Below are 22,469 nucleotides of genomic sequence, written 5' to 3' on the forward strand. Positions count from 1 at the left end.
TACAATACATTTAGTTTGATGCTAAGTCTGCTATCAAACTATCGTGCACAGCTACATAAACAACTACTTCTTTGCTTAGTTGGGCGGTTCAGTTTCGCTTGAATTGAACTACTTGCAATTCTTCTGGCATCACATAAGACATCATTTTTGATTTGCTATGTAGTGCTTCCAAAGAGACATTCACTGTTCCTATTGAGCATTATATGCCAACCCTAATAAAAAAAAGACCGGTATACTAATGTGGTAATAGCGGCATGGCGAAAAATTTTCTATGTTTTGCGATATCAAAAAGGTTTAAAAAACGAACAGATTCATTAAAACTATCCACTACTTTTTTTCTATCTTATAGTAAAAGATTATGGGACTTTATCTCCATATCTATGACGCTAACTAGATAGCTATGGTAAACGAATCCCATATATTGAACTTGCATGTTACTATGTGAGGTTGTTTGCACTTTTCGGAGTACAGGTGGCTTTGTGTAGGAACAGAGTGGACTGAATTCATTTTTAAATTCTTTCCATTTTGAAGGCATGCAACATCTTTCGACATAAATTGTACAAGATATTACCACTTTATACTTGGATTTTGACCATTATATGTATTGCAAGTCCTACGGACTATGTTTTTTTTATTTCGTAAGCTCTTTCTTAAGTGTCTACTAGAAGCAGTTCTATCTTCGAGCATATTTTTCAGCAAGTTTCACTAAATTTGGCGCAAGTAATGTCCTAAATAGGTGGATAGACCCAGTGCATATTATCAGCGCTGCTTCACATTCAGACAGATCCAATAATTGAATATGTCCTGTTGAATCCTAATGCCATCGAAAATCTCTGTCAATTCATAATAAATGATATGATTTTATCGTACATATGCCTTGTTATATTAAGTTTTATATTTTTTTTCATAATTTTTATCTTTTTCGTATGTTATTTATTCTATTTATACACTGACTTGGTCTTTCTTTTTTATCGTATTGTGCTTTCTATAATTTTTTTGTGTATTTGAGAACCCATTCTGTGATGAAGATGACTTCTTAGAAGTTTTTCTCTCAAGTGAGATTTCGACGTCATTTACAATCAACTTTTTCCTTTCTATGGCTTCTGATTGACTCGATTGCAATTGAAAATCGACTACAGCAAAACTATCCCCATTTGTGACTTTCATCACAGGTCCAAATTCTTTAATCAATGTATTTTTTAATTCATCTTCCTTCAAACCTATAGTGTTGTTGACATAGATTGGGAAATAGCCTTCTTTATTCACGCCGCTATAATTGTTAGTTTTCTTTTTATTTCTGTTACTTGTATTTTCTTTACGACTTCCCATATCGAATTTCTTGTCACTATTCTTCCTTTGGTGTTCTTTCTTATTAGTATCATTTGATGCAGTGGTAGGCTTAGTAACAACAATTTTCCTGGCATCTCTCTGTGGCTCTCCAACTGTGAGCTTAGATGCCCAGCTCAGTTTAGCAAATTGAGCTGGTTTTGCAGGCTCCTTGACTTCTTTCAACCCTTCTTCATTGGGATTTTCCGAATTTTCATTCTTCTGTACCTCTACTTGTTCATTTGCAGCTACATCGGTATCATCTCGTATTTCATCATTCTTCTTGTGCTTAATTTCCGTTGCATCTTCTTTTGCTTGTTCCTCAGGCACTATTTTTGAGTCTTCAGCCTTGGATTTTTCCTTTAACTTGTTTGAAGATGCTGATTTGGATAGTTTCTCCTTATTTTCTTTTTTATCAATAGTTTTCGATGATTCTTCAGTCCCGTGCTTTTCAGAACTATGAGACTTGCTAGGTTCAGTACTCTTAGGTTTCTTCTCTTGATGTAATTTAGAATGCTTCTTTTCTTTTACTTTGTCATCGGGCTTTTCCTTCTTTGAACTAATTTCTTCTACTTTCTTTGAATCTGTCACTTCTGGTGCAGATTCTACTTTAGTTTCCAGTTGTTCTTTCTTTGTCTCATTTGCAGTAACTTTTTCAGGCACAGTTGGTTCTTCTTCAAATTCTGATTCATGTGCTATAGCATTTTCACTGTTGACGGGAGGAAGCTTTTCTTCTACTTCCACTGAAATCTCCTTTTCTGAAAAGTCAGGTTCTTTTTCCTCCTGTATTTCTATCTCTTGTAAATAATCGGGGATAAATCTGATAATATCATTCGAAATATCGTATATGTCATTATTTCTCAATAGAGGAACCAAGATGAAAGTCTGACAAAACCTATAAACTGGAGTATCAGTCCAAAATAGTTCACCAGTGGTAACCAGTAATATGCTTTTATGAGACGCACCAGTAGTTTGAAAGTCAACTGTATTAAGCTTAACTTTCAGATCATTTACTCTCTTATTATTTCTAGTAAAAAATTTGTTAATATTATCCTTACCAGTAAGTTTTACAGTAGGCAATGTATCGTTCAGAAAGAAATCAAGAGCGCTGTCATCAGAAGGAAGCTGTTGATAGTTCACATGGGTCAACTCTGCTGTGCTCGCATACATGTTTGATAGTTTTGAAGGATTAGTTTTCATTCTTTCGTAATAGGTTCGCAAGAACGCATGAACAACTTCTTGAACAGTGGCAGACATTTTTTCAGTGCCTATTTTATTATCTGGGTATGATTAGTATGCAACAACAAAAAAAATGACGAATATGTATTGGTATCCTCCTTGAATGCTTGGGATTTTAGTTGAAGATACTAAAAAAGGATCTTAAAGAGAGACAGATAGCGAAATATCACCAATTTATGTTGGTGAAATGTCTAATGGACACTAACAGTAATAAGTATCTTAAATTTAGGAATTGCTACTCTTTTCAAGTGAATTATGGTGGCAAACCAATATGTCTTATTGGAAGCAACTTCCATTTTTTTTTTTATTTTCGTTGCAGTTCGCTGAAAAAAAATAGTAAAAAGCACGTGATTAAAAATTCATTTAAATTGATAGAGCAATTGAAGTAATATGAAGCTTCATCTATATCTGTAGATTACTCTACGGTTATCATAGTGCATAAGTTACAGAATGATAAGATGTGAATTACTATTTGGATGATTTATATAAAGGAGTCTTTGTCTGACAAGGCTGTCGCCAGGGACTTCCCATTTCCAGAAGATTCGTTGAAAAATTCTATGCTTTACATGTCACATATGACTCACATAAAATGCTAATATATATATATTTACCTATTACAATCCCACATACTTATAGATGTCCTTCTGTCTTTGTCGTCTCTTCGTCGATGCCATAAATAACGTTTTTGTAATTAGCGAAATCTGTACCATTTGGCAATTTATTCATCGAGATTTTACATAGTTGACAGAACGTTAACAACATTAGTAGACTTTGACCACCGGTAGTGGTAAAAATTGGAAATCTTGGGAGGCCAACCTCATCAGCTAATGTAGTTAAGTTGAATTGATGTGTTTGAGCTTGCGGCTGTTTGAAATCCCTGATTAATTTGTGCAACAAGTTTAGATCATAAAGATTCGGAATAAATTTATGTATCCACCACTCAAATTCTTGTCTGTTATTAGGCATAGTATCATTCATCAAAATTTTTACTAAAAATCCAAGATCATAAGCTGTATGATACGTAATCCATGTCACGTTTTCATCTAATAATAACCCTGAATCCGTCATTAACTGTGCAAATTCAAAAACATCTATACCGTTTAGTTTATGATTGTCAAAATTTATTCCTGATTTCCTTAATAAATCTATCGATTCTGCAGAAAGCATTTCAGTAGATGTATCAAACTCACAGTTAAATTGCCATGTGGATATACCGTTATCAGGCTTATTACCATTTGCATCACTTAAGGATAGACCAATTTGAATGGGTTTCAAAAAATCAACATTTGCTCTCATTGTTTGATAATGATAATCTTCTTTACTTCTGAAATTACCTATTGGCCTTGCTAATGTCCCAGTGAATTCGAAACTAACGGAAACATAATTATATTGACCAACTAGTCGCCTAATCAATGAAAACTCGCTATGTAGATTATTTTTCCATACATCACGTACAAATAAGTGGTTTGGAGGAGGTAACATGATTGGAGGCATTGGTCCCATATTTATATTTGCTCCTGGTCCAGTTTGCATCGATTTTGCCATTTGAGGACGAGTAATATTCACATTTGGTTGTTGGAAGACATTTAATCCAGGTGGCATATTATTGCCCAGCGGTGTAGCCACATTAAAATGTTGTTGTTGCTGTCCCTGAGGTTGGTTTTGCAAACCCTGCTGAGGTTGCATTTGTTGCGCCTGTTGTTGATTTTGTAATTGTGCTTGTTGAACCATCATTGGGTCTAGTTTTTGTTTTAGAAGGTACGCATTCGACATGTCTTGATTATTAGTAACGCTCTGCATATTTGGCATCATTCCGGGTTGTTGTCCCAACATTCTTGCTTGATTCATCTGAGGTGAAAACATTTGAGGCATACCCATACCCATCCCAGGTTGGTCATTTGGCTGGTTTTGATTGAAAAATTGTTCACCCATAGGTAAAACATGTGGCTGAACGTTCATTGATTGCATTTACAGGGTCTCAGTATTATACCAGATACTCCTCTGCTAATTATTTCTTCCTTGTATAGAAGTATATAAGCTTTTTTAAAGAACTCTAACTAATAATTTTTTCTCTCGCTGTGTTGGAAATGTAACTTCAAAATATAATCAATGTGTACGAAGACTAAATAGATGGTTGAGGTTACAATTTATGCTTCAAGTATCACTTTGCTATTGCGGTGTGCTCCTAAGCCTATAAAATGTAACGACATTTTGATTATTTCTTATAATATACATGAGTTATTGAAAATTTTATATGCTGCGAATTTAAACTTTGGACTTTTTAGCATCTTCAGCGTTTACTTCCAGAGCATCTTCGGCAGATCTTTTCTTGTTTGCCTGGGCCTTTTCAGATGGTCTTTCTTCCTTTTCTGGTGGAATAACAAACCATGGAATTTTACCTCTGTTGAAATCATTCAAGATTTGTTTCGAAACACCAGATTCGTCAGGTTCACCACCCTTCAGAAGTCTACCTTGCTTTCTTGCTAACATTTCAATAAATTCAGTAGAGTCCTTCCAACCGGAAATTTCGTAAGTCCTTTCTAAATGTTTTGCCTGACAACGCTTCAACACACCTGGAATATATTGTTCTGGGTTGGAAACGTGCTCCACTCTCACAACACCTCTGAATAAAATGTCTTCTTCTGTATCTTTAGCTGATGGTGGAACAATACCTGGACAATCAATCAAGAAGATTCTTTTCATTAATGTGATATATTGCCAAACTTTCGTTTCACCTGGAATTGGAGCAACCTGACAAACCTTCTTCTTTCTTAGTGTATTAATAATAGATGACTTACCAGTATTTGGATAGCCAATGAATCCCACAGAAATTTGTTTTCTATCACTGTGCAATTGTGAGAATTGACGTAGTAATTGGATTAGAGAACCTTTACCAAAGGAATTGGTAATGGAAGCGTGGAATGCAAGTGTTGGACGCTCTTTTGAAAGATGTTTCACCCAAGCAGCAGCTGCCCATGTAGGAACCAAATCACACTTATTTAGAACATAAATTAAATGCTTATGTGGTGTTTCTTTTTTCATATATTCTTCGACGGATTTACAACGGGTACCTAATGGATCTCTTGCGTCAAGAACATGGATTACGACATCGGAAGAATCGATAACCTTGTATAATTCATTCCAAATACGTTTTGATTGACCTTTACTGAAAATGTGTTCTTTTGCAGCCTGTGACCATCCGTTTTCTTCATCGATTTGATTAGCCATCAATCCTAATGTAGAATCTAATTCTTGCTTTTCTTCGTAAGTTTTGTTGTCATCTTCTGTAGCCTTTACTAAGCTTTCCAAACTTGACGCTGCCACCCGTGGCTTTTTTCTTTGTGCCTTTGGACCAAAAGTATCACGATAACTCTCTGTTTCAAGAATATTAGCTCTCGGAGATTCAGCGGTATCTTTTTCATCTAACAATGACATAGGCAACTTGTTTCTTCTTAAAAGAACTTGGTAAGTGTCTTTTTGAGTTTCCCCTAAAGCATCTCTAAAATGTGTTAAAGCATCTTGAGAGATAACTCTAGTGTTACCGAACCATCTACGGTCTGGTTGGACTCTTGCTGTAGGAATAGTAGCATCTTGAAGGGGAGCAGCCTTAATTAAATCACCATGTTTGTTTTTAATGGCTGAGCCCTTTCTGTACATGTTCAAGAACTGAACTCTTTTACCATCTCTGTAAAAATTTTCACCTTTAACTCTAAGGTTTCCATCTTTAACATTTCCCTCACGGATTCTTCTCTGTTTCTCCTTCTTGGCTGTACCCATTTTACACTTTTCAGTTCGAGGTATATGGATTAGAACCAAAGAACTCTATTATAGCCATTGATTAAACATGCTTTAAAATTTTTGCGATGAGCTTCACTTTTTTTCTTTTCCACGATGAAAAATTTTTGTCACTTCGGTGATTTGAAGCCAGAAATTGCAGTATTTGGTGTCCGGATACAAAAAATTAGTATGAGCCTATGTATAGAATATAAAAATGAGAGGGACTCTGGCCCACATCAAAAGAACTTTTGAACACAATATGCCAAGGGAGACTATCATTGTCTAAGTAGTTTGTGCTGTAGTTGGTTCTGTTTTGTAATCATGTATTGAATGATCTTACTGGGTTTTAGAATGTCGTTTACAGTGATAAAATGCTAAGTATATGTGACAGTAGAAGTATATATGTGGACTCTTCAAAAATTCCTTTAGTACCTAAAGGTAGAATTGCTTATAATAGACTACTTAAGATGTTGCCAATCTTGGATGAGTCCTTTTGTTTGATTGTGTCGGGTGCATCAGCTCTAGAGGTGGAAACTTTATGTTGCTTGAAATTTCTTTGATAGTTGGAATCTTCCGCGTCACCATTACTAGATTCTGCTGCTGCTGCTGCTGCTGATCTCTTTTTGGATTTTCTAATATTCTCAACCATTTTACTCTTTTCAACATTTCTAATAAATTCTGCATTTAGTTTATTAGCTTGGGAAATTTCCATTTCTAATTTGGCCTGTCTGACATCATTTTCTCTTGCAATTTGTTCAGTTAGATCTGCCCATTTGAAACCTGGTAAATATTTGACGTTCAAAATATCATCATGATAAAAAGTACCCTTTTTACCACCAATGATATTACCATTTAAAGTTTCAGCACATAGTTTTGCATCTCTCTTTCTGACAAATTCCGCCCATCCTTCTTCATACATTGTCTTTTTATTACCACCACCTCTTATTCTCTGTTTATATTTCTTTTCATCCTCTCTTTTAAGGAAGAGTCTATCAACTAGGCCAAATCTGGACAGGATTTGTCTCATTTTAGCAGGTTTCATGTATGGTGGGATACTTGAAAAGTAGATAACACCGGTCTTATGCTTAGAGTTTTTTAAAGCATTTACAAATTCCAGTCTCTTTTTTAATTTAGCAGCTTTATCCTCAGCAGCAGAAGTACTTTCCTCCTTAGCTTCATCATTAATTTTATCTTCGGTACCTTCTTCCATTTCATCATTTTTCCCTTTCAGTATTTCTTCCTTGCTTGATTTTATCTTATCCAAATCATCATTTTCTTTCTCATCATTATCATCCTCATGATCACTTTCATTTGATAGTAAATCCTTTTCAATATTAACCTTTTTCTTGGAAGTGAATAATGGGTTGTTATTTTCTTCCTCATCAGAAGAGAAATCATTATAGTCTTCTTTGATGCTACTCATCGTCTATCGTTGCGTATTTATCTGTTTGAGTTTTCTGTAAAAATTACTCGATGAGCTTCGAGTTTTTTTTTTTTTGACTTTACTGATATAAATTTTCACTGGGCCTGTGTTTTCATCATAGAGCGGTGAACCCGGAAGAATAGCCCAGTATGACAGGATATATGAGAAGGTTTATGTATTTAGTGTATATTTCTGGACTAATGAGTTTATGATAATGCTTAGGTGGTAATGATTAGTTGTAATAGCGGTGGGTATACTTGGTAATACATGATCCTCCAAGTGTCTACGTAGGTATGAAGAAAGCAGCGGAAGAGGAAGGAATTTACAAAAAGAAATGCTGAAGGAAGATTGTCGATCCATCACCGTCCAAAAAATACAACTGCCAACAAGCTGTAACACAACTAAGTGATAAACTGGCCACGACTAATAATAGAAAGAGATAGTGATGCATGTGGTGGAAGAATGCAAGACAATCCTCACACAGTCATTTTCTGCATCCAAAACCCGAAAGCACCATGACGGACAATTTCTCGCTGCCGGAGACTCTCAGCGCAAAAATTATGTAAGTCTCACCTAATTTAAAGCATGAAAGGGGCCCTCTTAGTGGGAATCCCACATGACAGCCTGCCTAAGCGAAGTTGGGCAGAAGACCCGCTGCAGTAAAACACGATGACTTGCTGATTCCATTATTTAGATACGATTCTCTTGATACTAGGTGTACTAAATTGGGAAGGAATATTCCTTTAAGCTTGTATTGTTATATGCAATATGTGAATATAACTAAAAAGCTATCAGCGAAATTGACATATTCTTATTTTGCTATTACACTATATTAATATTATTCATGGTAATCTTTCTAGGGAAAGATTACTTTTTCACGCTGCTTCGCTGCCTTGGGTGTTTTACAGAATAAGGCTTCTTGCAAGTTCATTACCTATTGATTAGGCAATTTTTATATTTTATAAAGATGTCTTTCCACGAGTCAGAGGAAACTCTAACTAGTTCAAAGTTACAACCTCATGAACCTACATCTCCAGTAAAAGTGGTACCTTCTCATAATGAAATACTCAGTAAAACAGACGAGCATCCTTTAAATATGCAATTCAAAGAAATCATCATAGTTTTACTGATATCTTCAGGTCAATTTATTTCATTATTAGGTGCCGTCCAAGGTATACCGCAAATGGCATCTATTGCATCCACATTTAGTCTACGTCCTGATCAGAACTTAGAATTGGGATGGTGTAACGCCGCATATGCTACTACTGCCACTACTTTTGTTATAATAGCAGGTAAACTTGGTGATATTAATGGCCACAAGAATATGTTCATTTTCGGTTATGCATGGCTTACTCTCTGGTCATTGTTAACTGGATTCAGTAAATATGCCAAAGCAAATGCTGTTTTCTTCTATTTTTGCAGAGGTGCCCAAGGTATTGGATCTGCATTTCTAACTCCAACAGGATTGGCTTTACTAGGCAAACACTATCCACCTTGTAAAAGGAAAAATTACGTCTTCTCCTTCTATGGGGCTTGTGGACCTTTTGGAATAGTGGCAGGTAGTGTTTTCTCCGCATTGTTCACACAACTTACTACATGGGCTTGGACATATTGGTCCATGGCTGTTACATGTCTAATAATAACTATATTGAGTTATATTTTCATTCCTAAAGATAACACCCCAAAGAGAGAAAGGTCAGCCTTTTACAGCTTCGATTATGTGGGTGGTTTCTGTGGGATCACAGGCATGATCCTATTCAGCGTTGTTTGGAATCAGGCACCTCTATCTCACTTCAAGGCACCCTATGTTTACAGTCTTTTGATAGTGAGCGTGGTATTTATGACAATGGCGCTTATAATAGATTCTAGAGTAAAAGATCCCTTGATTCCATGGAAAAGTATGTGTAGCAACGTCATCAAAGCTTTAATTGTCGTATTCTTTGGGTTTTTAGGTTTCACAATATGGCTTTTCTACTCTTGGAGATTCTATTTAGTCGCTAAAAATGACTCTTTACTGTTGGCTGCTGCCAAATTCATTCCATTGGGGATTTCCGGTATCTTTGCAGCATGTTTCTCCGTACTATTATTGAATAAAAAGGTTCCAGTTCAACTACGGCTGTTGACTGCTGTCTGTGCATTCCTTATTTGCGCAATTTTAATTTCAACGATGACTTTACAAGAAACATATTGGGGGAATGCATTCGTAGCTACAGTCATAATCGCCATCGGTCTTGATGTTGCCTTTCCGTCAGCAACATTACTTTTAAGTAATGGTGTCCTCAATGAGCAACAAGGTCTTGCCGCTGCCTTAGCGGCAACAGCTTTGAATTATGGGACCGCCCTAGGTCCTGGCGTTGCCACTTTAATCATAACCTATCAGTGTGATGATTGTCTAGCAAGATCTGATGGAAGATTTGTACATGCAGTCCATATCGCAGGATATGTGGCAATTGGTACGGCAGGCATCGCTGTCGTGGTTGCCATTTTTGGCTCGATCACAGAATATTACAAAGAAAGAATGGATGACCTTAGAGAAAAGAAAAGGCCCATTAGTAGTGAGCAGACAGTTTAAATTAACTTTCCAACCAGAAAACCCTCAATAAACTGACAAACTACATTTTTCATAGTTGCATTATAAAATAGACTATTTTTTTCCGCACCAAGACTTTTAACAAATTATTATATCTCTTTGTTACAAGTCTCGACACCTGTAAGTAATTGATCTTATAGGAGAAAGATAAAGAGGTTGTGCATATATTAAGTAAGTATATAATTGAAATAATTTATTCAAACTACAAAAGAGAACAGTTCCATGGTCTAATATTCAATCTTAAATCACTTGCCATTTGCTGTCATCTCGTACTCTTTAGTGCCAGGTGTCAGCTATTTAAAATATGTATACTCATTGGAAAGCAATTTTGAAAACTTGTACTTTTCCAGTTGCTAGGTAATAGTTACTCCTTACATGTTCATCTCAGTATGTTCAATGGAAGTAATCGTGATAAACATAACGAACTTCTGCGAATCCACTACCCAGCATTAGAGAACCACATACAAATGTATCCTGAAATGACAAAATTATGAACACTAACAATGTTATTCAATCGCCAGAAGTTCTCTTCAATAAATGCATATTGCGGGTACGCCATGTCTTCTCGAGCTCTTCATGTTAAATTGGCAAAAGTTAATTCCAAATCACAATTTATATAATTGCAGTTAAGTGCTCAGTATTCACAATGCCATACAGATGATTACATTAATTAAAATACTTCTTTGAAAGCTTCCAACGCTCTCTGTCTGCTAGCTTTGAGATCAACGATGGGAGAAGGATATTCTTTATCTTCATCCTTAAGTTCTGGTATCCATTTATCAACAAAATCCCTCTTAGGGTCATATTTTTTGGCTTGGAGATCCATATTAAAGATTCTGAAATATGGTTGAGCGTCTAACCCAGTGCTCGAACAAAATCCCCATCCTCCAACATTTGAAGCCAAGTCATAATCAACCAAGTGCCGCCTAAACCAACGTTCTCCCCACCTCCAGTCGATTAATAGATTTTTTGAAATAAAGGACGCTGTGATCATTCTTGAACGGTTATTAATGTATCCAGTATTTAACAACTTTCGCATAATTGCATCTACAACGGGAATACCAGTTATTCCCTTGCACCATTTAATGAAATTTTCAACGTTGTTATCCCATTTAATATCCATGGTGCTCAAGTTAAATGGCAAATCCATTGATAAATATGGCCAATAGCATACTGCATTTTTATAGAAATCTCTCCAGGCAATTTCCCTGATAAAATTCTCTAAAGAATTGTTGTTCTTGATATCCTTGTTTGCAAGTTTATTTCCGTTCAGCTTATATGTTTTATTGACTATTGTTCTCGTGCTTATGAGCCCCGATGAGATAAAGGCACTCAAATGTGACGATCCTTCTGTTGCAAGGTCATCTTTGGCAGTATTATAATCCCTTCCACAACCTTTTAAAAAAGTGTCTAGCGTTTTGTTAGCAAAGTCCTCTGAAACTTGTTCTTGAGCGTAGTTTCTCTGCTGTTCCTCTAACTTAAAGTACGAAGGTATCGCATAATCCAGTTTAGTAAATTGGAAAGAATCATTATAGTTCATTTTTGGGAAAGAAGAGGTTTTAACTAATTGATCGTTAGAGTACCTTTTCTCCATTATGAAAGAACACCATTTCCTGTACCAGGGAGCAAAAATAGAATATGGCCTGTTATTGAGAGTTCTTAGTATATTTGGTTCAACAACACATAGATCTTGATATAAAGTAAAACTAAAATTATCATCCGTCAAACCCACAATTTTAATATCTCTGTACAACTCATCTGTCTCGCACTGAATATTAGAACTTACTAAAACAGGTTGACCATTGGAAAGTGAGGTACATTGGCTCCTAAACCAGGTCGCAAATGATTGAGAATTTGATAGTTTTACTTTTTCTTTATACTGGAGTAAAACTAGTGGAATTTGTAACTCTGACAATTGAATGCGTAGTGAGTTCAATGCTTTTAAAGTAAAGTCAATTTTCCAATTACTTTCCAAATGAGCCATCCAATCATTTTCATTTATGACAAAGATTGTTAATATCGTACAGTTTACATCCTTACTCTTAGCAGCTTCAAAATACTTTATCAATCTTGCTAATGCCGTGTTGTCGGTTAATCTTAGATCATTCCTGAACCAGTGAATAAAAGTTTTGGTATTACCACTAATTTCAAAATTCTTTGTCTTTTCAATTAGAAGATCATAAGGTTTTTTTCGTTTTCCATTGTTAAACTTATTAGCCTCTAACGCTGTTATTGCATTTGGATAATAAGTTTTGTTCAAGGATGTGAACATATTTATATCATCACCTGCAATTTTGATTTTCTTATGCACTTCAGTTTCAACACTCCTGGATCTCCTCTTACCCATTATGATAGTGTTTCTGTAGAGCTTACATTCAAGTGAATGGTTACTAGGTCTGATCTCCATCCACTAATGAGGAGTTTATTATATAACTTTTTTAGTTCGACGAGCTGAATTGATTAAGGGACACATTTTAGCCTAATTCGACGAAAGATACTCAAGCAGCAAGCAACTTATATTCAACCCAAAGCTTCCGTCTTCTAAAACTTAGATAAAGAGCATATATATATGTATGTACGTTATAAGTGGAAACATAAATTATTATTTTTTGCTTTTATGACAACAATAAAATTGCTGTCGTTATAGTGACTACATGAAATATGTCAGAAAACTAGAAGATACACAGAATACAGCAGAGAAGTCAATCGATGGCAGCACGAACGGCTTTAACTTGGGTGTAGTTATCGATAGCTTCGGTACCCATTTCTCTTCCCAAGCCTGAAGCATTGAAACCTCCGAAAGGTACGTTATGATGGAAATCATTATAGGTATTAATCCAGACAGTACCTGCTTTAACTCTATCAGCTACTTTGATCGCATTATTAATATTTGTAGTATGAATACCTGCAGCAAGACCGTATTCTGAATCGTTAGCCATATCAATGACCTCATCTACAGTTTTGAATTTTGTTATTGTAATGACTGGACCAAAGATTTCTTCTTTTACTATTCTCATATTTTCTTTAACATCACCAAAAATGGTTGGTCTCACAAAATAACCTTTTGAGCCAAATCTTTCACCTCCTGTAATTAACGAAGCACCCTCACCTTTACCAATGTTAACGTATTTCAAAATTTTGTCCAATTGCATTTGAGATGTTTGGGCACCCTGGTAAGTGCTCTCGTCGAATGGATTACCAACTTTAACGTTTTCAGCAGCTGCTTTTAATTCTTCTACAAATTTGTCATAGACTGATTCTTCTACATAAGCTCTTGACCCAGCGCAACAAACTTCACCTGAATTGTAGTAAATACCAAGAATTATATTTTGTACTGCTTTGGTCAAATCGGCATCAGCAAAGACAATATTTGGAGACTTACCCCCCAGTTCCAATGTAACTTTTTTCAAAGATGCTGCAGCTTGTTGATAAATATGTTTACCAGTAGCAGTCGAACCAGTGAATGCAACTTTTTTAACTTTTGGATGTGCGGTAATGGCCTCACCAACAATTTTACCAAAACCTGAAACAATATTAACTACACCGGGTGGAACCCCTGCATGTGGGATGAATTGTGATACATAAAGAGCCGACAAAGGTGTTGATTCTGCGGTTTTCAAAACTACTGTATTTCCTGTAACCAAAGCTGGAGCCACTTTCCAAGCCCACATCAAAAGAGGGAAATTCCATGGAATAATTTGACCACATACACCCAAGGGTTCTCTCTTCGTATATGAGAAATGCGTTTTACCAGTGTTGATTAACCTACCATCGATTTTATCTGCAAAGCCAGCTGCAGATTTTAGATAGTTTATAACCAATTGCACATCGCCTCTAGCAGAATTGATTGCTTTACCATTATCCAAGGATTCAATCGAGGCAACAACTTCCTTATCCTTCTCGATTAATTCAGCCAATCTGTATAGAGCAGTACCTCTTTCAAATGGGTCAATTCTGGACCAAGAATCACCACTGAATGCCTTATCAGCAGCATTGACAGCGATATCTACGTCCTCCTCCCTACCTTCGTAAACATGACAAATTTCTTCCTCTGTAGTTGGGTTAATGACTTCAAAAGTCTTATGCTGTTGGGAAGGAACGAATTTGTTATTTATGAAAAGCCCAGTTGGTTGTTCGTACTCTAGACCATTAGGCAACTTGATAGGTACTTTAAGAGGTAACTGGGAGAAGTAACGGATCTGTAGCGATTTTCTGAAAAACTTAGTACTTGTTCTGGAAAGCATTGATTAAATCTTCCTTTTAATGACTTAAATGGCTTGATGATTATGCGACATAATTTATATAAACAAGATAGATAAGCTCACTTAATAAACTCCGCTTATATAGTAATAGTGGCTTTCGATCATCTGTTGTTGCCTACAAATGATAATCGAGGTAATAACACCATTTCCGTGATTCGCTCCGATAAATTACCCAATACACTATCATCACAGCCTCACCTAATAACCAGCAAGCAACACGTTCGTCACCAACTGCTTCTCATTCAGTAGCCAGCCATATGTGTATCCTTAATCATAGCTCACGTCTTGCCACTATTTTGATATATCCGTTCGATTCTCCTTTGTACTTCCGCCGCATACGTAATGCCAGAAAATCGCAAAAAAAAAAAATTGTTTTTGGATGTCCGGCCGTTGCCATTCGTTACGGTGATGCGCAGGCAAATCACAAAACTGTAATTTATTCTATTCATCCATGATGAGCTCGTCCAGTAAAGGCAATCTTTTCGAGAGTATTCTCTTTAGTTCCACCAAGAATCTGACATTGTTATAGTCTCCATGCAATTGTCTTTTCAATATCGGGTTTTTACTGATGTTGAGGCGCTCGATTTGGCAAGGCATTGAATTTGCAGGAGGCAACAATTTGATCAATTCTTCACATTTAATTATGTTATTATTATGGAGTTGTAAATTCTGCAATCGGTAGAAAAGATGTGTGAGGCTTGTCGGTATCCCGTTGAGATCTTTTATATTATTGAGACTCAATTTTTTCAATTGAATTTGGTTGATTGTAGATAAATTTCTTAAGAATTTGAATAATTTGGATTTAGAGCCATTTTGAACTTCAACATGTTCTAAATCTTTAGAGATTATGAGAAGTTTATCCAGTTTTTTGAAATTACCATTGATTTTGAACGTCTTCAGGTTTGAAAATGGTAGCCTTGTGTTGTTAACAATTAAATTATCGTCACATTTCAATAAACAGAATTCTTCTAAATTGCTTTGTAAATGGCCGAATTCAATATATTTAATGGGATTATTATTCAAATTTAGTTTTTTCAAGTTTCTTAAACTTGTGATGTGTTTAATGTAGCTTATATTGTTCCGTTCAAAATTTAAGTTCTCAATTGTATTCCAATTATTCAATGTATTGATATTTTTCTTTGTCATTTTTTCAAAATCTAACGTTCCGGACAATGAATTATTGGATAAGTTTAGTTCAATTAAATTTAGATTTTCAATACCTTCAATAGATACTATCTTGTTATTCGATAGATTTACGTACCTCAAATTCAAACAATTTGATAAAAATTTCAAATTTGAGTTTATTAAGTTATTTGATAGATCAATTGTTTGTAAATTATTAAAATCATTAAACAGACAGATTGAATTCTTAATCAAATTATGAGATAAATCCAAATATTTTATTTCATTGGAAATACCATTAATCAAATTGATTCTATTGTTTGAGAAATTGATCTTAATTAAATTGGGCAAAAGTTCATTCAGACCGATGAAATTTATCAAATCTTGCTTATTTACGTTAATTTCATAAATTTTCTCCCATTCCGTTTCTCTTGATAATTGATCAATTAAAGTTGAAATTAAATTTTGTTTATTTTCATTGTAATTATCGATCGTTACATCATTAATCGCAGTAACGTTACCATTAAATGAACTGTTTGCAAAATCAGGTGGTAATTGTATGAATCTACTGTGCAATTGTGGGGTATCTATGGAAGTTTCATCCATTAGTGAAGTGTCATCGATATTTTCTTTCTTGACATTATTGTCATTTATTGAAGTGGTTGTGTTTTCCACGCCAGTAGTATTTTCTACACCAGTGGTATGACTTGAAGATATATCTGGCAGGTCATTTTTCGGTACCCATTCACCTTTGCCGGTTTTAAATTCGTAACCTAAGGAACTTGGTGTGATTAGATTGATTTTATTATTAGTATTATTATTGTTGTGTCCATGATAATTTTCACTATTTCCGGTATGAATTGTGGAATAACTGCTTGTACTGCTACTATTTGGATTTGTTGTCACTGTGCTAGAAGTAGTTGTATCAGTGTTACTATCGTGCTTAAATCTCATATATTTAGAAAAATCGTTAAAGACCTTTTTCGCTTCATCTGCCGGATTAACGTCTTCTTCTTCTTCAGTGTCTTCTTCGTTGATAGCATCAATTTGTGGATGTAATTTTTGTTGTTTCAAATCATTTTGTTTCTTGAAAGTGTTACAAATTTCACCTGAAAGATTACCGATATTTTGTATAATTAATTCGGATTCAGGAGCCCTCTTTAAAGGGGAGTTGTCATTTTTCATGTATGCCAAGAACTGTGGCCGTTCGTCGATTGTGGTGCCTGTAGTAGCGCCTGTAGATTTATTTCTCTGATATACAGTATTGAATTTCATTGAATCTTCTTCTTCCTCTTCTTCTTCTTCTCGTTCTTCTACTTCCTCTTCAGTAGACGAAGTTTCTGCAATTTTGGAGTGGAAATTAGAATCATTAAAATTATCGTTTGTCTGGTACTGTTTAAAATTTTTCATGTATCTATTATCCATTGTAGTAGCGTTAGTAGAATAAGTATTTGGCCTACTAGTATCCAAATGGAATGAACTCAATTCATTGGACAGTTCTTCGATCAATACAGAAGTGTTGTCTCCCGCACCACTATTACCGTACATTTATTTACACGATTCACCTCTCTGCTCACACCTCTTGTCCCAATTGACCCTCGAATACTACTATATATTGTTTCTCTGTCGCTTTGTTTATTTTTCTACATTGATATTTCGCATCTTGAAATGGCCCGGAAAGAAATTAGGTCTTAGTACAAACCCTAGGTCTGCGTATGCCGTGATGTTGGGACAGAGTGGGAAAATAGGGCGGAAAATTAGGGCAAAAAACTCAACCCGGGCCATCCACACATGCGAAATCCACCAAGCCCTATATTTACACTGAATGTGGCATCTCCAACTGTCTAAGCCAACATCCTTTCATTTTGCAAGGACTGCCATCCTCACCAGTACTCAATGCTTGGAGACTCATCATCAGTAACCTTCCTGTTCGTTCACCCTCTATCCAACCACGTGACTGGTATTATTATGCTTCCTTCGAGAAAGACGCGAAATTTTTTTATTTTTTTTTTTTTGTGCATTTCGCAATTTGAAGATCAACAAAACAAAACAAATTTTCTTGTTCCTTTTTGTTGTTTCATAAGATGCTTATAAATAAATAAAAACGCAAAGAAACAAACTTGAAAGATCAAGTAAAAGACTAACAGCATATACGTGTGTTTCAAATTTAACATTAGAAAGAAAGAGTATCTGTTCTCAAGGTGTGATCTTATAAATGGGTAATAGTACTGATAGAAACGGTCCAGATAAGTCAAATTCTGGATCAATTCAACGGGGGAATCAATTCTCCCCTTCATTGAGTATTGGAGAAACTGAATCGGAGACAAACTTCTTCAAAGTACTCACAGAGAATTTGAAATATGGGTTCGATAGTCCCGTACCAACTACTACTCAATTTCCTACCCCTTATTCCAACAACAATAATATGAATCAAAATAATTTAAATGCAAATTATTTACAGTCTCAAAATACAAACGATTCCTCAATAGTTGAAAATAGCATGTTGCAAAAATCAACAAATAATCACATCCAATTTTCATCGGCTGAATCAATTTTAAATTCATTCCCCAGTGGGAATAACAATAATTTGAATGATTTTAATATGCAACCTTCGTCGGTGCTACAATTCAATTCAAATAATAGTGATACCAATTCCAACAATAATACCAATGATAACGGCCATAATAATCCAACTAACAATTTCACTAGTGAATTTTTATTACCTTCTCCCGAACAATTAAAAGAATTTTTATTAGATTCTCCTGCAGGTTTCAATTTTTTCCACAAGACACCGGCAAAGACACCTTTGAAATTTATCACTGAACAAGAACTGTCTTCTACAAGTTCAAATTTAGTCCATTTGTTTACTGCCACTGGTAATATCAGTAATGATAGTACGAATAATGATTTAGATACAAAAACTCCATTGAAAAAATTTGACATCAATTTAATGTACCAATTGTCAAACTCTCTATCTCCATCAAAAAGGCTATCAATGTCTTTAACACCATATGGAAGAAGAATACTAAATGATATGGGTACGCCATTCAATAGTTCTAAATTACATAATGGTAATGCATTGGTCGATTTTCAAAAAGCTAAAAAAAACATTGAACAATCATCACCAGAAAATTTATTAAGATTCACTAAAAATACAATATTGACAAAGACACCAAATAAAAAATTGAAAACGAAAATGATAAATGATAATGATAATATTCAAAATAATTATAAGAAAGATACCCCTGCTAAAAAGACTTCATATAAATCTAATGAACTTAATGATGATATTGTATATGGGTCATCTCCCACTACAATACAATTGAATTCTTCAGTAACAAAATCAGTATCTAAATTAGATGCAAAGATACCAAATCTAACTGTTGAAAATAATTTATTAAGAAGGCTTCCATTATCACCGACTCCAAAATCTAATATCTCTCTCATTAGTGAAGGACTCACGGTACCAGAACTTCCAAAGATGGGTTCTTTCAAAAGTGAACGAACGTTATCAATATCATCAAATTTATCAATGCCAAACACAATAAAGACAGTCAAACCAAAGAAAAACAAGGCAAAACAACCAAAATTTCAGGTGTTCGTATCAAGTATACACAAATTCAATGAATCTGTGCCTGTAAAATCGAAAAGAGAAACTGCAGTGCTCTTAAATGAAGCTACGAAAAAGAATGCTCTGAAAAGATCAAAATCTTTAAATACTAGCAACACGCAAAAGAAAAAGAAGCAAAAAAATACTCTATCAAAGGGTAAAAAAATACAGGATCAAGAAAATCAGGATCCAAACATTTTCTTCAGTTCTCAGTAAACACTACAGTATTACTAAGGGACCATCGATACTATATTTTTAGATATCTTACTTAAGTATTCATCAGTACTAATTAATTAATTTTTATAATTATTTTCTTTTAGATATCGGGGAGCATCCATCACTCGCAATGCCTTTAAATTTGTGAGAACAAAAAAAAGATCAGAACGTGCAGCTGAAACATATAATCATCGTTGACCCGTAATCCTGGTAGAACCCTCAACGGACAATGGCAGAGATAAATATGAATGAATACACGCTAGGTTCAGTATCTGAAATGGTTAATGCAAATAGAAAAATGAGCGAAACGGATATTTTACAAATACCGAACCTTTCCAACAATTACCATAATATTTACGAACCCCTAGATTATCTCACAAATTACATTTCCGTATTGAATACGACGTACGATAAATATAATGGACCCAGACTGAGGCAGGAAAATGAATTGCAATTGATTAAATATTACGAGTCAAAGAAACCAACTAGTATAAGCTCGCTGAGACATAATAGTATTGTGAGTTCTACAGATTCTACGGCAGTTCAAAGTGAAAAGTTCAGAATGAATAACTTGTTTGTTGATAAGTTTTTAGCATGTCGTGTCAATAAAATTGACTCTCATCAATTCGAAAGTTCAAGTGGTTCGTTTAGATATTCAAGGGCAAGAAGTCACAGACTCAATTATATGGGGTATGACGGTTCAAAAGACAGAAGGGATGACACTCCAATAGATGCCATTGATAGTGATTTAGATGATGATAATATTGATTGGACTGCAACACATGATATAGACAATTTTCTCGTCAGTGAACGGTCAGATTTTGCAAATTCCTTTTTCAAGTATTATAAGAAGTTATTGACAGTTGATATCAAGGACCTTGGTATTCTGGAAAAATATAATCTTTGGATTCCAACTATAAGGAGGAAATGTAAAATTTTGCTAACTTATGCCAAAGAGAATGATTTCGAAAAAATGACATGTCCTCTTTTTGTCAAAGGAATTGACTACCTACCAAAAAGTTATGACCCTTTTTCTGGAAGCTGTGTTGTACCTTCTTTGTTTTCAGAGTACAAAATGCCTGCGTTGACTTACCATTGTTCTTTTGAATTCAATAAGGATATATATGTGTTTGGTGGTTTAATGGCTTCGAACAGGTATGACGATGAAGCTCCAAACTTGAGTAGATTTCATGTGGATGGTATTAAGAATTTACCCCCTCCATTATTACCCAGTGTGGTCAATAATCCTATAATGATTGATAATCCTCATCTTTATGTCATTTCTGTCGGTTCTTCAAGATTATCAAGACCTGAGCTTTCTGGCCAAATTCCTCCTCCATTATTGTGCGCAACTGCATCAAAATTAAGCGATAGATATATTTTATTTTATGGTGGTTTTGAGATAAAAACTGAAACACATTTTGATATATCCGGGGATTATTATTTAAAAAGAAGAGCCTTTCTTAATAATACAGTATATATTCTCGATACTGTATCATTCAGGTTTACAAAACTGGAAGTTAATGCGCAACCATATCAATTTGTTAAATATCCAAATTTCGCCCCTAGATTTGGTCATATGCAAATCTCTGTGAATAATATAGCAGAACTGCCCAGTGGAAGAAGCAGTGAATGTAGTAGAAGTGATGCCAGTATAGACGCTATTGGAAGTAGTTCGGATATTTGTTCGGATATTTCGCAGCAGGCAACTCCGGAAATGGCTCAACCAAAATCAAGAGCAGACTCTAGTTTGACAGGTGGTGGTATCAACGTTAAAATGGGCAATTCAGCTTTTCCACACAGTACATCGCTTTATACTACGATTATTTTTGGCGGTTATAGACAAACAGGCGATGATAAATACGAGGCAATGAACGATATGTGGAAGCTTGATGTCAAAGTTGTCGCTAGAGGTAAGAAAGGTTATTTAAATTTTGCGGATAGCGTGACGGCTACTAAGATACCTATTACAAAGGATAATAACGAGAACTGGCCATCAAGTAGGGCTTTTTTTGCATATTCTGTGCCCGAAGCTAGTTTAACCCACGAAACTTCATTGGAGACGAGACTTTTGGAAAGATTAAAACTTCATTTTGAAGAATCACAGAAGGAAACTGATAAAGACGTTAAAACGTCTCAAGAAAGCAAAAGTACAATGCCGATCTTCCCCAACATACCACACAACAGGAATGAAAAGGCAAATGTTATAGGCAGTCATCCGATGGTTAGACAATATTCTGTTAATCAGCATCAATACACTGCTTCACCTAAGACAGATAAAAACAACACAGATTATTTTGACCAAGACAAATATGACACTTCAAGAAAGATAGTACTTCACGGCGGTTCAGATGATACCAATGTATATGGCGATATGTGGTGGTTTGACTTAGAAACTTTTCAATGGACCAAGGTTGCTACTTATATCAAACCAAAAGATCAAGATAGTAGCTTAGTTCCGATCAATATCAAGATAGTCGGGCACACGATGATGACTTCTGGCTGTATGGCGGTTTGTGTTGGCGGGATAACCCAAGCTGAAGTTAATTTAGCCTATGATAACCCTTCAGATGGGGAAGAGTCCCATTATAATGACTATATGGGCGGTAGCTTGATCAATATGTTTGATCTAACTACGCAATGTTTACAAGATTGTTCTATCGAAATGCAGGCCGAGCAATCAGGAAAAACACACATTCATAGAAGTGATCCTGACTCCCGTGCTCACTTGATAACAACATTCGGAGGCACCGCCCTACAGTATGATGGTACGGTTATTTTAGTAGGCGGCTTGGCAGCAGAAAGACAATTTATGGAGAAATTCTATCTACGAGGAGCACTTTTAGAATTCATTCTACCACCAATGAGTTTATCAGAGTGAATATATAAGCAGATATATATATG

General features: G+C 35.2%; 10 protein-coding genes across 10 annotated transcripts; 3 read left to right on the plus strand and 7 right to left on the minus strand.

Annotated features, from left to right (window-relative positions):
- Positions 1-942: 942 nt before the first annotated feature.
- On the minus strand, positions 943-2,583 carry BRE5 (Bre5p; the record flags this gene model as incomplete). Its single annotated transcript, XM_003956559.1, has 1 exon — positions 943-2,583. One exon carries the CDS (start codon positions 2,581-2,583, stop codon positions 943-945), a length of 1,641 nt encoding a protein of 546 aa, XP_003956608.1.
- Positions 2,584-3,195: 612 nt separating this feature from the next.
- Positions 3,196-4,533, minus strand: POP2 (CCR4-NOT core DEDD family RNase subunit POP2; the record flags this gene model as incomplete). The annotated part of the gene is made up of 1 exon (XM_003956560.1): positions 3,196-4,533. The coding sequence occupies one exon, from the start codon at positions 4,531-4,533 to the stop codon at positions 3,196-3,198; it is 1,338 nt and encodes a 445-aa protein (XP_003956609.1).
- A 297-nt stretch (positions 4,534-4,830) lies between these two features.
- Positions 4,831-6,342, minus strand: NOG2 (putative GTPase NOG2; the record flags this gene model as incomplete). The annotated part of the gene is made up of 1 exon (XM_003956561.1): positions 4,831-6,342. One exon carries the CDS (start codon positions 6,340-6,342, stop codon positions 4,831-4,833), a length of 1,512 nt encoding a protein of 503 aa, XP_003956610.1.
- A 448-nt stretch (positions 6,343-6,790) lies between these two features.
- ESF2 (RNA-binding ATPase activator ESF2) lies at positions 6,791-7,765 on the minus strand (the record flags this gene model as incomplete). The annotated part of the gene is made up of 1 exon (XM_003956562.1): positions 6,791-7,765. One exon carries the CDS (start codon positions 7,763-7,765, stop codon positions 6,791-6,793), a length of 975 nt encoding a protein of 324 aa, XP_003956611.1.
- A 967-nt stretch (positions 7,766-8,732) lies between these two features.
- Positions 8,733-10,337, plus strand: AMF1 (Amf1p; the record flags this gene model as incomplete). Its single annotated transcript, XM_003956563.1, has 1 exon — positions 8,733-10,337. The coding sequence occupies one exon, from the start codon at positions 8,733-8,735 to the stop codon at positions 10,335-10,337; it is 1,605 nt and encodes a 534-aa protein (XP_003956612.1).
- Positions 10,338-11,025: 688 nt separating this feature from the next.
- On the minus strand, positions 11,026-12,762 carry PHR1 (deoxyribodipyrimidine photo-lyase PHR1; the record flags this gene model as incomplete). Its single annotated transcript, XM_003956564.1, has 1 exon — positions 11,026-12,762. One exon carries the CDS (start codon positions 12,760-12,762, stop codon positions 11,026-11,028), a length of 1,737 nt encoding a protein of 578 aa, XP_003956613.1.
- A 295-nt stretch (positions 12,763-13,057) lies between these two features.
- Positions 13,058-14,599, minus strand: ALD4 (aldehyde dehydrogenase (NADP(+)) ALD4; the record flags this gene model as incomplete). Its single annotated transcript, XM_003956565.1, has 1 exon — positions 13,058-14,599. The coding sequence occupies one exon, from the start codon at positions 14,597-14,599 to the stop codon at positions 13,058-13,060; it is 1,542 nt and encodes a 513-aa protein (XP_003956614.1).
- Positions 14,600-15,058: 459 nt separating this feature from the next.
- On the minus strand, positions 15,059-17,287 carry NUD1 (Nud1p; the record flags this gene model as incomplete). Its single annotated transcript, XM_003956566.1, has 1 exon — positions 15,059-17,287. The coding sequence occupies one exon, from the start codon at positions 17,285-17,287 to the stop codon at positions 15,059-15,061; it is 2,229 nt and encodes a 742-aa protein (XP_003956615.1).
- Positions 17,288-17,954: 667 nt separating this feature from the next.
- Positions 17,955-19,565, plus strand: NDD1 (Ndd1p; the record flags this gene model as incomplete). The annotated part of the gene is made up of 1 exon (XM_003956567.1): positions 17,955-19,565. The coding sequence occupies one exon, from the start codon at positions 17,955-17,957 to the stop codon at positions 19,563-19,565; it is 1,611 nt and encodes a 536-aa protein (XP_003956616.1).
- A 244-nt stretch (positions 19,566-19,809) lies between these two features.
- Positions 19,810-22,446, plus strand: GPB1 (Gpb1p; the record flags this gene model as incomplete). The annotated part of the gene is made up of 1 exon (XM_003956568.1): positions 19,810-22,446. One exon carries the CDS (start codon positions 19,810-19,812, stop codon positions 22,444-22,446), a length of 2,637 nt encoding a protein of 878 aa, XP_003956617.1.
- Between the last annotated feature and the right edge of the window lie 23 nt (positions 22,447-22,469).

This window comes from Kazachstania africana, chromosome 3 (assembly GCF_000304475.1).
Source record: "Kazachstania africana CBS 2517 chromosome 3, complete genome".
Lineage (NCBI taxonomy): Eukaryota > Fungi > Ascomycota > Saccharomycetes > Saccharomycetales > Saccharomycetaceae > Kazachstania > Kazachstania africana.